We start from the raw sequence: 16057 nt of genomic DNA on the forward strand, positions 1-16057 counted from the left end.
GTAAAGGAGGAGGAAGGGGAGGAGGGAAGGGGAGGAGGGAAGGGGGAGGGGAAGAGGAGGGGAAGGAAAACGCTGGAGGAGGAGGGGAAAAAGAAAGAGGAGGAGGGGGAGAAGGGGGAGGAGAAAGAGGCGGAGGAGGAGGAGGAGGAGAAATAGGAGAAGGAGGAGGAGAAAGAAGAGGAGGAGGAGGCGAACAACTTACCCTGCTGAGCTTTCTTTGGGGAATACGTGCATCAAGATTTAGATCTGCAAGGAAAATCTATACAAAGTATCTGCCACTACAGGTCTGACTCTCCTCCCCCCACCACCGTTTTTTTTTTTCCTTTCCGTTTTCTCTGCTGTGTCAGAAAGACCAACCAGACCGAGACAGAACTATCTCTGTTTCTGGCTCCACTGCCGGTGAAGGAGTTTTCATTCAAGACTTTCTGAAAAGAGGTTGGAGAAGCCTAAAGACTCAGAAGAGGTCTTTTGAGCCAGATGGGGCATTAATTCTTCTGCTTTTCTCAGCATGGATAGATCCTTCCCTCAAGGTAAGGCATACCGATTAGATCTTAAGGACCCCAGAATTCTTTCTATGCACAGATTGCCATTCATTCCAGCCATCGTCTGTGTGTGTGTGTGTGTGTGTGTGTGTTCGTGTGTGTGTGTGTGTGTGCGCACGCGTGTGCACGAGCACAAACGCAAGCGCGTGGGTAAAATGAAATGAAAACCATTTAAATGAGATTTCAATGAATCGGCTCCTGCAGAACACTATTCTTACTGGATATTTATAAATCAAAATGGAACTTCAAAATAACCCTTTTGTGGCCAAATGTCAATTTCGTTTCTAGCCTGTTGACCTTTCCATGCATTTTGATGCTTGCCTGAGTCCCTTATAGCGCAGCCTAAACACGCAAACTGAGGATGTAGGGAGAGCCCATGCTGAGGCCAGTCTGGCTGCCCAGCGGGTATCCTGTCAGCGTGGGGCTAGTCAGCTATTGGCTCACAAGTCTGGGCTGTGCATCGTTCAGATTTCATCACATCACCTTGCCCTGGGTAGAAATGGCGCAAGCTGACACGGCATAACCCCCTACTTACATTGAGTCAGAGCAATGATTTAGAAATCTCTGGATCCATGCCTGGGGGTATGGGCACATGTCTCTATGTGGCATATGGAAATGTTGTCCAAAGTGAGAACCTGTGAGCATGTCTAGTTAGCCAATAGGCATTCGATAGGACCTCGGGCCGTGATTTCCAGTCCTCTCCATTCTTCTGATTATAATGATCACTCACCTCTGCATGCTGCAAACCAAGTCGGATGAACAGAAAACAGACCTTGAACTCTTAAACAGAAAATCTATTTTGAAATGCAAACTACTGTTGCTTTTCTGGGTGCATTAAAACTTCACTGTAACCTAATGGGCTATCACATGAATTTAGATCTACCAGGTGTTAAATCATGTTCCCAACAAGTGAGCAGCATACATGCATACAAATAAGGAACAGGCTAGCAGTTTATCCACAAGGAAGTATTAGTCTTCCCCCTGTACCTCTAAGTAAACATTTACTAAGACTTTACTGTAATATTCTACACATTTTGTGTGTATGTGTGTTCTGGTTTTTGCTCTCTCTAGCTGTGAAACAATCACGATAGTGATCTGAGTGACTTGGATTTGAAGGTATTTTATTCAGCGTTGAGGAGCTGAGTAGTGAGAAAGGAAAGAATTTAAAGGAAGGGAGACTAATTCTTCATGAAAGACCTTTGAGACAGAGAAACGCAACCTAAAAAGCCAGCACAAAAAATTGAGAGCATCGGGAAAAGAAGGGGCTTTTACAGCCTTCCTTTGGTATCCCCTCGTTTTGCAGATGAAGAAACTGAGGCCTGGAACAAAAGTCACTTGCCCATAGTCACACAGCAAAGCAGAGCTAGAGCTAGGACTAGATCTTAAGTTTCGTGTCTCCTATAACATGATTTGGGGTCCAAAGGAAGATTTTTTTACTTCTTAAAATGAACAACTATCATTTTCTTCAGGATTAGAGGCGTGTGGATGCATTTGATATTAACATTTTCCTGTATTGCTCATCACTAAAACACCTAGATCTTTAAAAATGCAAGGTCTTAAAACTGCAAGACTCCCTGGTTTGAAAGAAATGGCTATGATTCTTAATGAAACGATTAAAGTCATGAATAGGACTAGGGGAGCAAAGTGACAAGTTAAGAGTTAAATGTGGTGAGAACCTGGCAGCTCCAGCAAGATGTATGCGGTAGGAGTGAGGCCCAGTCAGTGGCTGAGAGGTTAGTAATGTAAACTATATACAACTTGGTATTTGTAAGGGGGGAGTGCTGTGATAGAGATGCAAATGCTTTTGCACAGAGAGGGATTTTGAGAGAGCAGACTTTGGAACAGTAGAACTAAGAAAACATATAAAGCCATAGCAGAAATTCCCCCTATGTTTGCTTTCAGTTATTCTGAGAAGGAGTGTATATAACAGCAGAGCACAGAAAAAGGCAACACACCCCAGAGCCGTTACACAGTAAGGCACAAAACAGCATTGAACCCAAGGGAGTGGGAGCAAACAGGAGCCAGGCTCTCCTTCTTCTCTGCCCCCCGCTTCTTTGAAATTGAGGATGAATCATATTGTATCAGAAAGGATTTATCATAGAAATCAGAACTGTCTTAAGGTGTTAGCATAGAAGGGCTTTAGATAGGAAAGTTTTCAACTTTAGTCTCAACATGGCAGATTTTAGGTTCTAAGGAGAAAGTACATTTTTTTCTTTCATTAACAAGCAGAATTTCTTGAATGGATTTAGCTTTCTAGTCCCTAAATTGACATAAGAAAAGGAATTTCTGTTTAGGTTGAACATAGCAAATTTCAGGGCTACAGAAAAACTGTTGAGAAAGCTATGAGCACCTGGCCAGAGGGACTGAGATGGGAGTGGGTTTACAATGCATCATTCATTACTGCAGAGGCACTACGTGACAGAAATCACTAGATCCCATCAATGTACAGCCAAGACTTTTAATCACCTTGGCTCCTACTTAATAATATGTGATATGTATGTTCTGTCTCTCATTTACTAGAAAATGCAATTGACCAACAGCATAGTCAGTTTCTTAACTGTTGCTGCTCACAATGAATGGGCCTTTAATGGGTGTATTTCTAAATCATAAACATGCATGTAGTCGTAGTTTTTCATCTAATCTAGGTACTGCAAACAGTCTCTTGCCTATTCGTTTCTCAACACTTTTTTTCCCCCTTACCTTCCCCTACAGTATCTATTTCAGTTCATCCTGTTAGCTCAGATCGGATTCAGCACGTCCAGAATGGCAAACAATTTATTGTCATCCAATCCTGTTTTATCCTACTCAACACCCTGAATTTACCCAGGTCCTACTGCCCACCGTATTGCAGATCTTCCATGGTCCATTCTAAAAAAAGGTTTTACAGGGCAAGAAGAAACCTTCTGAATGTATCCTGTCAATCCGCTTACCTATAATCAAGACAGTAGTACCTCATCATCCTAGATTGATGCCCAAAGCTTCCTTTAATCATTTAACCAATTATCTCAACTCCTCAATCTTGCAGCAATCTAATCAATATCCAAATACACTTTTTCAACCTAAACACCACATGCCCTTCTTCTGCCCAGACAGGATCCCTTTGGACATGGTTCTGAGTCATTTCTATTATGACCTATATTCCCCAAGCTTTCAACCTTCTGGTCATGTCCCTGAGAAACCTGGTGACAACCCTGGAATCCCATATGATAATTTTCTGTAGCTTTGAGACCTTGTGTGCCTTCCTTTGAGTCACTGATTCTTGGAATTTTCAGTATGTTTTGAATCTGGTTTCCTTTGGGAAGCCAACGAGTCTAATGAATCCAGAGTGTATGTTGTTCTTACAGTGTAAAGGACTTGAAGGGCCCCACACCTTCTTTGCCTGATCAATGGTGAACAAATCTATTTCTTATAAGTTTGTCAAAAGATTCTTCCCAACCCATAGCTCCTACATCCACATACCCTGCAAGTCAGCTGAACAATGTGTCCTTGTTTATTTGAGTGTTCAAATGAAAACGACCTGTTCTTTTCTAATGCTGAGATTATGAATCTTAATAAAGATACAACAAAGGTAGAGGTGCGAGGCTTGAGGAGGCTGTGAGTCCAAGTGAATACAAGAGAATTTTGCCTTTGAATGTCCAAATATATAAACAAGGCCATGTTGCTTAGTTTTCCCTCAAGGATTGAAGATGTAGAAAGTGTAGACAAAGATAAGTCTTTTGTCAAATGATGTAGTTATATAATCATAAACAATAATGGGGCACAGTCCTTCAGAATCACCTAGTCCATCCCTATAATTATATAGATAGTGAAACTGTGGTCCAAGCAAAGCAAGTGATTTGACAAAAGTTATACAGATATTTGTCTTAGACTCTCCATAATGTTTATCTGCATTCTCTGTGTTGCATTAAATAACACTGAAACAACTCACACTGGTTCTGTGATGTTATGTGCCAGAAAAGTTATTTTTAACCAAATTAAATCTTCTTTTCAAAAAATGAACAGATGTAAATTCAACTAAACAGGTTTGCATGGGGATATAGCCTCAAAAGGCAATGAGGCTGGTCATATTATTAGCCACTGAGTCCTTTATGAACTGCATCCTTATTTTTCCTGTTATTGAACTTTGGGCATATTTCAGTATCACGTTTGCTTGCTTATGGAAGCCTAATCAAGCACTATGCTCTTTCACTTGTTCATTCTATTACTCATTCAAGCTTTCCATCCCATACAGTAGTGTGAGTAATCAATCTATTTTGAGACGGCTGAAATCTGATGGATTTCAAATATGTACTTTGTTCATGATGTTGTTTCCTAGGCCCTAATGCCTCCAGGATGACTCTTAGATTTCTGTTTAGGTTTCCTTGTGTGCACCTTTTTGGCTGTTCAGTCTTCCGGTGGTGCAATACAGTAAACTGCTATGTGTACACTGTTTTCCTCATGGTCACCATTAACAATACTAGGCTCAATCAAATCCTTCAGGGAATAGCCACCAACTATTCTGGATTGTAGTAAAATGGAGAAACAGCACATGCTTTCTTAGCTTAAATCTGATATAAGAACATTGCTGTTCTTTAAGAAAGCCAGTTTATTGTATTGTGTAAGGTAAAGATAGAGAAAAGTACTCCAAGCAGATTCTGCCAAGTAAATCCCATCAATAAAACTTGATTTAGGGCGGTAATAAGTATAATCATAGGTGATATTTAAAATAATTCAGGGCTCATCTTGTATGGTTCTTTCAGCCCCAGTGTTACATATATATATATATATATATATATATATATATATATATATATATATATATTGATTGTGGAGCCACACTGCCATTTAGAAAGAATTACCTCCTCAATAAGTTAAATCAGCCTATAAGATGAGGAGAGCTGTAGGATGATTAGTCTTGGCATCCTTTCCTCCTGGGAAGCCATTTTTCCTATTATCCTGCAGATAGCCTAATCTCTGCCCTCTGCATCTCTGCCACATCTCTGCCATTATTGCATCTTGCTTGCTTGCCTCTATCCATTGAATCAAGCAATGTCATTTCTCACTTGTTTATTTATGCTTCTCACAAATTTCAATGAAAGGAGAATTTATATATAAAAATTCACAGAAGACTTTTGAGGCTTTCTCTTTGACATCAGCATTGCTTCAGGGAGTGCCTTTATGTTTGAAATTGGGGTCCATTTTTATCAGAATTTTAAGGCCTAGATTTCTCTGTTAGCAAACATCTGAATGAGCTAGCTGCTCCTGTGACCCTAGTCATATGATGGAATACAAAAGAAATCAATGATCCGATTTTTGCTCCCAAAGTGTTTTATAGTCTGAATGGGAAGATCAGACTTGCCTATAAAGAGGTAGGTGAGGTCATTACAGAATAAATATGTAACATGAAATCTACCGTAAAGTGATCCAAGGTAGTGGTGGTGATAGGGCCTGAGCTTTATAGGTTCCCTGCAAAGTACTCATGCCTGTGTGTTCTCATTAATTGTTTCTATTTCTTCTCTCCTAGGATTTTCTGATGTTCCCTAAGGTCTATGTAAATACAAGGGCTCTTTATCACCGTAAGTGCCATCCTGACCCAAAGCCACTCAGAACTCAAGAATCAAGGCAAAATGGATGCTGCAGTGACAGATGACTTCCAACAAATCCTGCCTATTGAACAGCTGCGCTCTACTCATGCTAGCAATGATTATGTGGACCGGCCTCCAGCCCCCTGTAAACAGGCCCTCTCCAGCCCTTCCCTTATTGTGCAAACCCACAAATCTGATTGGTCCTTGGCTACCATGCCTACTGCTCTCCCCCGCAGTCTCAGCCAGTGCCATCAATTGCAGCCCTTGCCTCAGCATCTGAGCCAATCTAGCATTGCCAGCTCAATGTCCCATAGCACCACTGCCTCTGATCAAAGGCTCCTGGCCAGCATTACACCCTCACCTTCAGGCCAGTCCATCATCCGAACCCAGCCTGGAACAGGGGCCCACCCGAAGGTTGATGGTGCTCTGAAGGGAGAAGATGAGCAATCTGCAATGCACCCCAGTGAGCACCTCTTCATCTGTGAGGAGTGTGGGCGCTGCAAATGTGTCCTCTGCACAGCATCTCGCCCTCTCCCCTCCTGCTGGCTGTGCAACCAGCGTTGCCTTTGCTCTGCCGAGAGCCTCCTCGATTATGGCACTTGTCTCTGCTGTGTTAAGGGCCTCTTCTACCACTGCTCCACTGATGATGAAGACAACTGCGCTGATGAGCCCTGCTCCTGTGGGCCTAGCTCTTGCTTTGTCCGCTGGGCAGCCATGAGCCTCATCTCCCTCTTCTTACCCTGCCTGTGCTGCTACCTGCCTACCCGTGGATGCCTCCATCTCTGCCAGCAGGGCTATGATAGCCTCCGGCGACCAGGCTGCCGCTGTAAGAGGCACACCAACACTGTGTGCAGAAAAATCTCTTCTGGTAGTGCGCCCTTCCCCAAGGCCCAGGAGAAGTCTGTATGACCTCCTCACCAAATGGATCCAGAGCTTTCTCCTTCTAGCCCCCATCAGTAATGCAAACGCCTCATCTTTGAAGAGGGGAAGGAGGAGTAAAGTAGCCAAAGCTAGGGCCTCACCAGTTTTGTTCCTGCAGTGTCAGGGGAATGGCCAAGTACATCCTGGTGCAGGATGCCTTGTTCTTTCTCACAGTATCTACCCCACTCCTCTCCAACCTTTTCGCACCCCACCATCTCAGCCCTTATGGCTGTCATGACAAATTCAGGTGATATATCGGCATGAGATTTGAACACTGAGGACTGGCAGAGCCAGCAACGTGGAGGTTTAGGGGCTCCCCAATGCAAAGCCTCTCGATGCAGGCTCTGAGCGTCACTCTGCTTTCCACTGTGCCTTTGAAAGCTTTCTTCTAGATGGTTTTCACAGGCCCATGTGGAACAACATTCACTATTCCAGGGAATCTGACCCTTTCTCCCTGTTGAGTGCCCTTCTCTTCTTTAGTCTTCTTTTTCTCCTCTCTCCTCTTCTTTCATCACTCTGTTCTGGACTCCTTCCCCCTTCATTCTCACCCACTCAGCTTTCCCTCTTTTCGTCTGTCTCCCTCCCTGTTTTTACTCCTTCCTTCCCTCTCTCTCTCTCAGTCTAATCCTTTCTCTGCTTGTATTTCTGTCTTGTTTGATCTGTCTTTGCTCTCTCTACCTGTCCCTCTTTCTCTAACACATCCCAAAGTGCTGTTTTTCCGTAGGTGTTTCCTTTGACGCCAAACTTTGCTATGCTATACTATTTACTAATTTTCATTAAGGGAAATGGATTACTGTAATGGACTGATCACTAGCAATAGTCTATATCCTGACGTGTGTGTGCACTCATAACCACACTTAACCGGTTTGTGAGCATATGAAGCAAAAGTATCTTACATTTCCAGGTTTAATTGGTTGGAGTTTTACTCCCTTTCCCAATAATGAACTTATAGTACTGACAGATTCCACTAGCATGCTGAGTAGGATAGTAAATCAGGATGCTCATAACTTCGTATGTCTGACCCAAGTGCCAAAGGCAGACGTGCTTTATAGCTAAATGAACAAAGCAAAGGATATCAAAGAGGTCTGTTCTCTCTTAGAAGCTAACTGCCCTGAGACTGCATGGCTCAGGCCTTAATAATGGACATCAAAAGTCATAAAACTGTAGAGCTGGAAGGAATCTTAACAGTTAATCTAGTTTAATGCCCTTATTTTACAGATGGGAAAACTGAGACCTGGAGATAGGAAGGGAATTTGCTCAAGGCCACACACTGAGTTAATAGCAGAGTTGGGACTGGAATGCAGGCCTTCTGACTCCTAGTTCCATTTTCTCTACCCTGTTCCATGTTAAGTCATGGGACTTTTCTCTGAGGGCTCTATTAACAATGACAGAAAGCCATTCCCATTCAATTTTCAGGAACCATGCCAAGTTAGTGTGGTGATCTTTATACAGTGCAAGGTGGGTAGCTAATTAACTACCAGGTGTTGGGGCTACCCCCAGTGGACATCACCTTTGGCTCTGTCACCTTGTAGAAGCTCGTGTGGAAAATTAAAAAAAAAAAAACTTTTAAGGAAGTCCTAACCAAGCTGTATCTTTGCCATCGCGCCTCCTTTTGCTGCACACACTGTGCTTACTCCTGACTTTACAATGACAGTTGCCTGAGAACCTAAATTTCAGCAACAATGGAAAACTGAGACGAAAAGGGTGTATGATACAGAGAACTGACTTCTCTTTTTCAAAGTACCGAGAGCCTGTGCTGTGAATACCTTTGGATCGAAAACGGCTGCAGTAGTGATGGCAGGCTCCGAAAGACTGATGCTAAAAGACGCAAGAACTAGATGCAGTTTCCCTCTGTAAGTGAATCCAACACTACAGAATTCAGAGATTGAGGGCACTTGCTTGAAATGAAGGTGCTCCAACTTAGTTTAAGACTTCCAGACTCTAACTTTATATATCATCTCTTTGAAAGTGTGCATGGATGTGTATCGCAGGGTGGAGAGGTAGGGAGAGATGTATAGTCATACACGGGGGGACGAAAAAGAAGGGAACATCTGTGTCCCCCTGTTGGATGTGTACTATAGAAATATGTGCCACTCAGTCATTGTTGGTTCTGAATCTTCCTGAAGTGTACTGACATTTGGGTTGCGCACAGCTCCACGCCTTCATGTTCACCTCCTCTTCTAGAATTGCTTTGCTCTATTTTTGTATATATAAATATGTTATGATGATTATTAATAATGTTAATGATATTGCTGCAAATGGTGCCATATATAAGGTTTGGCTTCTTGGAAAATTTATAAACCCAAACCAATACCTGTAACCTCTTATGTTGCTTTCAGATCCTTTAATTTTTAAGTACTTTTTTTTGTTAATCTTATAAATTTGCCTGATTGAACTTTGAACTTATATACCCTTAAAAGCTGTGCCCAGTTCTCTGGGTCAAGCTGGATGGTGATGAGTAGCAACACACACTTCTCTCCGCTTCTGCCTGATATTTGCTTAGTGCTGAGATATATAAGGATTCTATGACACTAGTGCTTTGTTCCTGGAGCTAATGTTATTCTATGGATGTTTGCTTATTAGTTTCAGGGCCCAAAGCAATGCAAGTCCCTCCTCCTTGATAGCTCCTTGATAACCCAATCCTGCAGTCCTTACTCAGGCAAATTGTGCACTGCCAGAGGGGCCCTGGGCTCTGCCATATACCCAGATGAGCTCTTCTCAGTGTGTTTCTAAATGGCCTTACACTTGGTAGAAGAAACTGAAGGGTTACTCAAATGCAGTTGCAATCTGCAATCTGCTGCTGAGTCAGGGCTTTCACTTGTGTCCAAGTTGGCCTGATGTGGACTGCATCTGGTTTACGTATAGATGGGTCCTGTTGGGGTACGCGCACGGACGTGTGAGTGAGTGTGCATATGTATCCCTTCTGTGATATATATATATATATATATATATATATATATATATATATATATAACCTTTGTAAATATATATATTCACACATCTCTATATATTTTAATGTATTGCACATGTATATTTAAAATATATACGAAAGAACTCTAAATCCTGCAGAGAGGCTCTGTTTTCATTATTTTTCGACTTTGTGTCATGTACTGTATAAACAAGAATATTTAGAGGGTGTTTCCTGCTTAGCATTTTTTTGCAGTTAAGTCATCTGTTACCCCCTAACTCTACTGCTTTCTACATATTGGTCCCTTGATACATTTCATATGGCTTTAGCCAAGAGTTTTTCTTTGGTTCCAGCCCATCTTCCCTCATCACGATAGCTATAATAAATGTAGTGAACACTTCCATAGTGCTTACTATGTGCTAAGCATGATCTTAAGCACATTACCAATATTAGCTAATTTAATGCTCACAATAATTCTATGATGTAGATACTGTTACGATAGCCATTTTACAGATGAGAAAACTGGAACACAGAGAGGCTAAGTGACTTGCAAAAGGTAACAAAGCTTGTAAATGGTTGAACTAAGATTTGAACCTATGCTGTCTGACTCCTGAGTCTATGCTCCAGAGTCAGGTATAGAAGTCTGGAGCATGATGTAAACTCTGCTGGTATAACAAGCCTCCAATGGTATACAGTCATTTCCCTAACTCCAGTCCACCTCCAGCCTAAGATCTGAAACAAATGTGCTCCTATGTTAAGAGTGAAGCAATAGTTATGGACATCATATCTTAACTGTCTTGCTTCCAGACATGGTGACATTACAAACTTTTTCACTACTCCCTTTGAAAATATGCTTGCAGTCAGTTGCCATTTCTCAGACAGCTTATGTTGTAGAGCTAGTAGAGAAGTATTTTCACTTGTGACAGAAAGGGTAAGAGTTTATTTGGCCTTCTCTTTATAGACCTGGGAAACCTAATGGTATTTTTCTGCAGAAAGTAGAACTAAAACTATTTTTGAAACTTGAGATTGGTTGGAGCTGTTAACATTGAGTGCATTCTTCTCATTCAAATGTAAGCAATCCACTGATGACCATTGGACAGTATAATACTCTACCTTTTCCCCTCACCTCCCTCACACTGACAATCTTTTACTCTGAGCCAGTAGATGTAAAAACATCTACTTCAACATCAACATTTTATAGTTGGAGAAAAAGATGCACAGAAAGGAAAATAACCTGTCCAGAGTCACATAGTTCTGAGTTTGGGTGGAATTATGACTTAATTCCGTATCCAGATGTCTTTGTCTGAGTTTCTTAGAGTTTAAAGCAAAAGCTTTCATGCAATACCCAGGGAAGTAGGAGTAAGGAGAAAGAGTAGTGTGGTAGGGAAGGAAAGAGAATGCACTTAAAGAAGTGTATTATTATGTTGGCCGCAATCTGTTTCATGATAAGCTAATCTTTCACGCTCATGTGACAGGCCTACTACATCTCCATACAGCCCGTCTGAGGGAGGAAAGAAGAAGAATTTATCTCATATCTCCCATTCCATTAGTCAAGTACCTTCCGCGTAGGGTATCATTTCCCCTTTACTTCTGGGTAGCGCATGTGTGGGTGCCCAAGCATGTACCCTGACTTCTGCCTCAGCAGCAATGGGATAATGTTGTGGCTCCACTACCGACAGCAAGGCAAGTGTGTGGATAGAGGAAGACACATGAACTTAAAGTGCACACTAGGCTGGTGCTTTCCCCTTACATCTTTAATCACATTCATTTAAAATGACTTAGAGATAACCTATTATATCTTTAAAGAACATAAGGCTTTATTGTGGTGCTCAGAAATGTACTAAATTTGCCTTCCTGAACCTATGTATTCTCTGACGTGCTTTGAAGGGCTTCCTTCTACATGGAAATTAAGTTCTAGTACAACTAGAGGAGTAACAAAGTCTCAAGATAGCCTTCTTAATATAAAAAGAAACTTTATTGTACTGAGCTCTTAAAAAAGCATGTCTAAGCCAATGCATGTACAGTACAGCAATTCACATATGTTCATTTAAGCTCCATCAGCACAATAACAGAAAAACTGGTCAAGTTAATAAATTCAGAAAAAAATGGTTAAACAAGTTATTTTGTAACATGGAAATAAAACACTCTGTTGGTTGACTGGATTTTTTATATTTCAACTAATTGTGATGGCACCATATAGACACATTCTTTTTTCTCTCACATACGGATGATGGGAGGGTGTACCAAGTTCCTACTATTTTAACTACTGGGAGGTTTATGAAATTCAGAGAAACCTAGAAGTAGATCATGTGGTTTGTTGCTATCAGACCAATCACCAATTTTACAGATCTATCCGTTTCCCCAGCCTTCACTGTTCACATTTCATGTTTCTCCTCTCAGCCCCATCTAATTCTTAACCTGCACCCTCAGAATATTACATTTAGACAGGCCCTCTGCTAACATCCAATCCAGTCTTCCCATTTATACAGGTGAGAAAACTGAAGTTCAGCGAGGGCAGGCCTTAGCTATTAGTGCTATCAACAGGAACCCGGCCTGGAGCGGGTTTGCCTCTGGCTGGCCTGTAATGTGCAGGTTCTTGACTTTGTGCAGGAAAAATTTCACAACACAAGTCCAGGTGATTTTTTTAAAAATATATTTTATTGGTTTTTTACAGAGAGGAAGGGAGAGGAATAGAGAGTTAGAAACATCGATGAGAGAGAAACATGAGAGAGAAACATCGATCAGCTGCCTCCTTGCACACTCCCTACTGGGGATGTGCTTGCAACCAAGGTACATGCCCTTGACCGGAATCGAACCTGGGACCTTTCAGTCCACAGGCCGACGCTCTATCCACTGAGCCAAACCGGTCAGGGCAAGTCTAGGTGATTTTGAGAGTACATTTATTAAAGCTAAGGACAGTGAAACAAGGAAGGGCCTAGGATAGAAGAAGCAAGAGGAGAGAGACTAGGTGGGCCTGCTTTGGTTCTCTAAAAGTGTTATAGGAAAGAAATGAGCCTAGGCTGGGCTGCTTTGGCTCACTGAGAAGTCTGAGAAAATTAGGTCTTGGGGACAGGTTCATGGGGTTAGCTTGGGACGAGTGCCCTCTGCCCACTGCTCCCTTAGTTGCAAGTCTGTGGGGACCCTTAGAGTTTAGGAGATGCACATTGCCGGGGGAAGAAGAGGGAGGGGAAAGGCTGGGGCACGCTCTCAGAGGGGGAGGCTAGACACATTCTAAGAGTTATACTATCCTTTATTCTCATACACAATAATTCCCTGTGCCCTATAGACCATTCTTACCTGAAGTCAAGCATCTAATTGATGAAGAAAACACCCCATTAATGTGGCTTCATATCTATGGTCAAGTCATAAAAAAACACTGAATGCATTCCACTGGCTTAATTCTTTTTCCTTTTTTTTTTCATATAAGAAAAAATGAGCATGGCTGGTATAGCTCAGTGGTTGAGCATCGACCTATGAAGCTGGAGGTCACGGTTCGATTCCTGGTCAGGGCACATGCCCGGGTTGCAGGCTTGATTCCCAGTCAGGAGCATGCAAGAGGCAGCCAATCAATGATTCTCTCTCATCATTGATGTTTCTATCTCTCTCTCCCTTCCTCTCTGAAATCAATAAAAATATATTATTTTAAAAAAGAAATGATGAGCCCTAGCCGGCTTGGCTCAATGGATAGAGCGTCAGCCTGCGGACTGAAGAGTCCCAGGTTCGATTCTGGCCAAGGGCACATGCCTGGGTTGCGGCTCAATCCCCAGTGAGGGGGTGTGCAGGAGGCAGCCGATCAATGATTCTCTCTCATCATTGATGTTTCTATCTCTCCTTCTCTCTTCCTCTCTGAAATCAATAAAGAAATATATATATTTTTTTAAAAAATGATGAGCATAAGGGAATTCTGAAAAATTTCCAAGGTGAATAATGAAATCATGCTATCATTTCAAACAATCTACCAAAACTGTTCTCCAGTGACCTCCATTTAGTGAGTCTATTGATTACTTCTCAGTTCTCATTGTACCTGACCTACAAGCTGCCTACACTGTCCTCCTAAAAAACACTTTTACTACTTGGCTTCCAGGATAACAGACTCTGCTGGTTTTCCTCCTACTTCAGTGTCTGCTCCTTCTCTGTATTCTTTGCTGGATCCCCTCATCTCCCTCACCTTTTCATATTCAAGTTTCCCATGGATTCAAGTATCCCATTGGTCCTTGGAATCTGCTCTTTGGGCACCATTTACATGATGACTCAAAATTATATCTCTAGCCTGACTGCTCCCCTGTACTTCCCACTCATATATTCAACTGCCTATTTCACATCCCTACTATGATATCTATAAAGATTTCAAACATAACGTGTTCAAACCAAGCTCTTGATTTTTCTCTCCTTAAGCCTGACCTTTGCAGCCTCTCCTATCTCCTTTAATTCCAATTCCAAACTTCTACTTTCTCAGATCAAAAACTTTGTAGTAATCCACTAAACTTTTTATTAGTTGTGAATGTAGCCAAAATTCTCAACCTCTGAATCCTAAATTAGTCTTCTACTCTGGTAATTTAGGCTGGATCATATGCGCTCATTAGTACCCCTTTTGAACCTCTGGCCTAAGGTTTGATAAGAGTGAAATCCTTGTTCCCTTTATCCTAATCTAGGCCCCTATCCTTATCTTGACCCTCAAATTTATCATCACAACACTACCAGTGCTGCTTCTTTCAAAGACCAGGATGGACAAGACACATAGCCCTTCAAAGGACATCTTTGGAATGACACTGCTCATTGATAGGGATCTTGCTGTCATACAATCAAAGTTATATGTGTTGCTCCCAAATGTATTTGATGACCAGGCCTCTGGAGAAGAAGGGGATAATCCTGACCCATGAGTTGTCATTCTCCAACTATGCAAGCAATCCTTTTAACTGACTGTATCAGATAATGGTCATATCTCTGATGGTAAAGAGACACAGATGACAAGAATCTGGAAGCCCCCAAGTCATAGAAGTGACTAACACTGCAGTTGCTAGTTACTAAGGGTAAAAAAAACAAAAACAGATACAGTTTCTCAGGCAAACACCAAAGTTTTATTAATACAGGGCTTTAACCTCAAGTCACCTGTATGTTCTCCTATTATGACAAGCTGAGGTGAATCATACATGCATCCTGAGGCTCATTTTGAAGTCTATGTCCCTTTTATCCTAGGCCCACACTTGAATCTTAGCCTTCAAAATTTTACCACTCTGATGAACAAAAAGAAACACTAAAAGGGAAATAGTAGGGAAAAACCACTATTTTTTAATACCAGAGATGAGTTGGCTTAAACAATTTTACTGTGAATTTTCTTCTAAAAGGTCCCCTTCCAATGGGAGTGAAGACCTCCCAAGAAGAAAAAACCTCTAGGTCCATCTTAATATATAAGCTCTATTGACGGAAAGAGAGAAAAAAAAAAGTAGTGGGTAAATGTGGGTCCAGGAAGAAAAACAAAAGTTAAGAAAAGATAGCCATGTGAAAGAAATCAGTTTGTTTCTCTCACCTAAAACTCCATTTCACTAACCTCTTAGAGCAGTTGTATCCTTGAACTCCATTTTGTCCTTGACTTATATCAGCACTCTTTTTTTCAAATTCCTACAGCACTTCCACTGGAATGATTCTGTGTGTGTGTGTGTGTGTGTGTGTGTGTGTGTGTGTGTGTTTGCGCATGAGAGGGAGAGAGGGAGAGAGGTGGATGGAATGGGGCCCTTGAGCTCACCCCTAGAGGTTCAAAGTTAGAATATGCCTGCTAACACTCTCAGCCTTTCAAACTCCCTTCTAGGACATGCCCCACAGTATTTGGATCTTATACTAAATGACAAGGTTTCTCTCCTTCAGAGAGAAATACCAGACTGGATTTGTGACTTTCCTCGGATTGGCATCTTCTGAGTCAGTGTGGTGGTGTGCAAATCACAGTCTTCTCAGACAAATGAAATCAGAATCTTTGGAGGTGGAGCCAAGGAATGGATTTTCTTAAAGCTCCCAGGTGATTATAATACTGAAACAGCGTTTAGAAAGCCCAATCATCTCATTCTATAAATGCAGATACTGAAGCTCAGAGAGGGAAAGTGACTTGCTCATAAACACACAGTGAGTTA

The 16057-nt window shown here is 41.8% G+C and overlaps 1 protein-coding gene across 1 annotated transcript; it reads left to right on the forward strand.

Annotated features, from left to right (window-relative positions):
- The first annotated feature begins 394 nt into the window (after positions 1 to 394).
- On the forward strand, positions 395 to 8565 carry SPRY3 (sprouty RTK signaling antagonist 3). The gene is made up of 2 exons (XM_080653714.1): positions 395 to 530; positions 6046 to 8565. The coding sequence occupies exon 2, from the start codon at positions 6149 to 6151 to the stop codon at positions 7013 to 7015; it is 867 nt and encodes a 288-aa protein (XP_080509840.1). The 5' UTR covers positions 395 to 530; positions 6046 to 6148; the 3' UTR covers positions 7016 to 8565.
- Positions 8566 to 16057: the final 7492 nt, after the last annotated feature.

Source organism: Plecotus auritus (assembly GCF_963455305.1).
Source record: "Plecotus auritus genome assembly, chromosome: X".
Lineage (NCBI taxonomy): Eukaryota > Metazoa > Chordata > Mammalia > Chiroptera > Vespertilionidae > Plecotus > Plecotus auritus.

Excerpts from the sequence above, each read along its gene's own strand:
- SPRY3 (XM_080653714.1), top strand. The coding sequence starts at position 6,149 with ATGGATGCTGCAGTGACAGATGACTTCCAACAAATCCTGCCTATTGAA.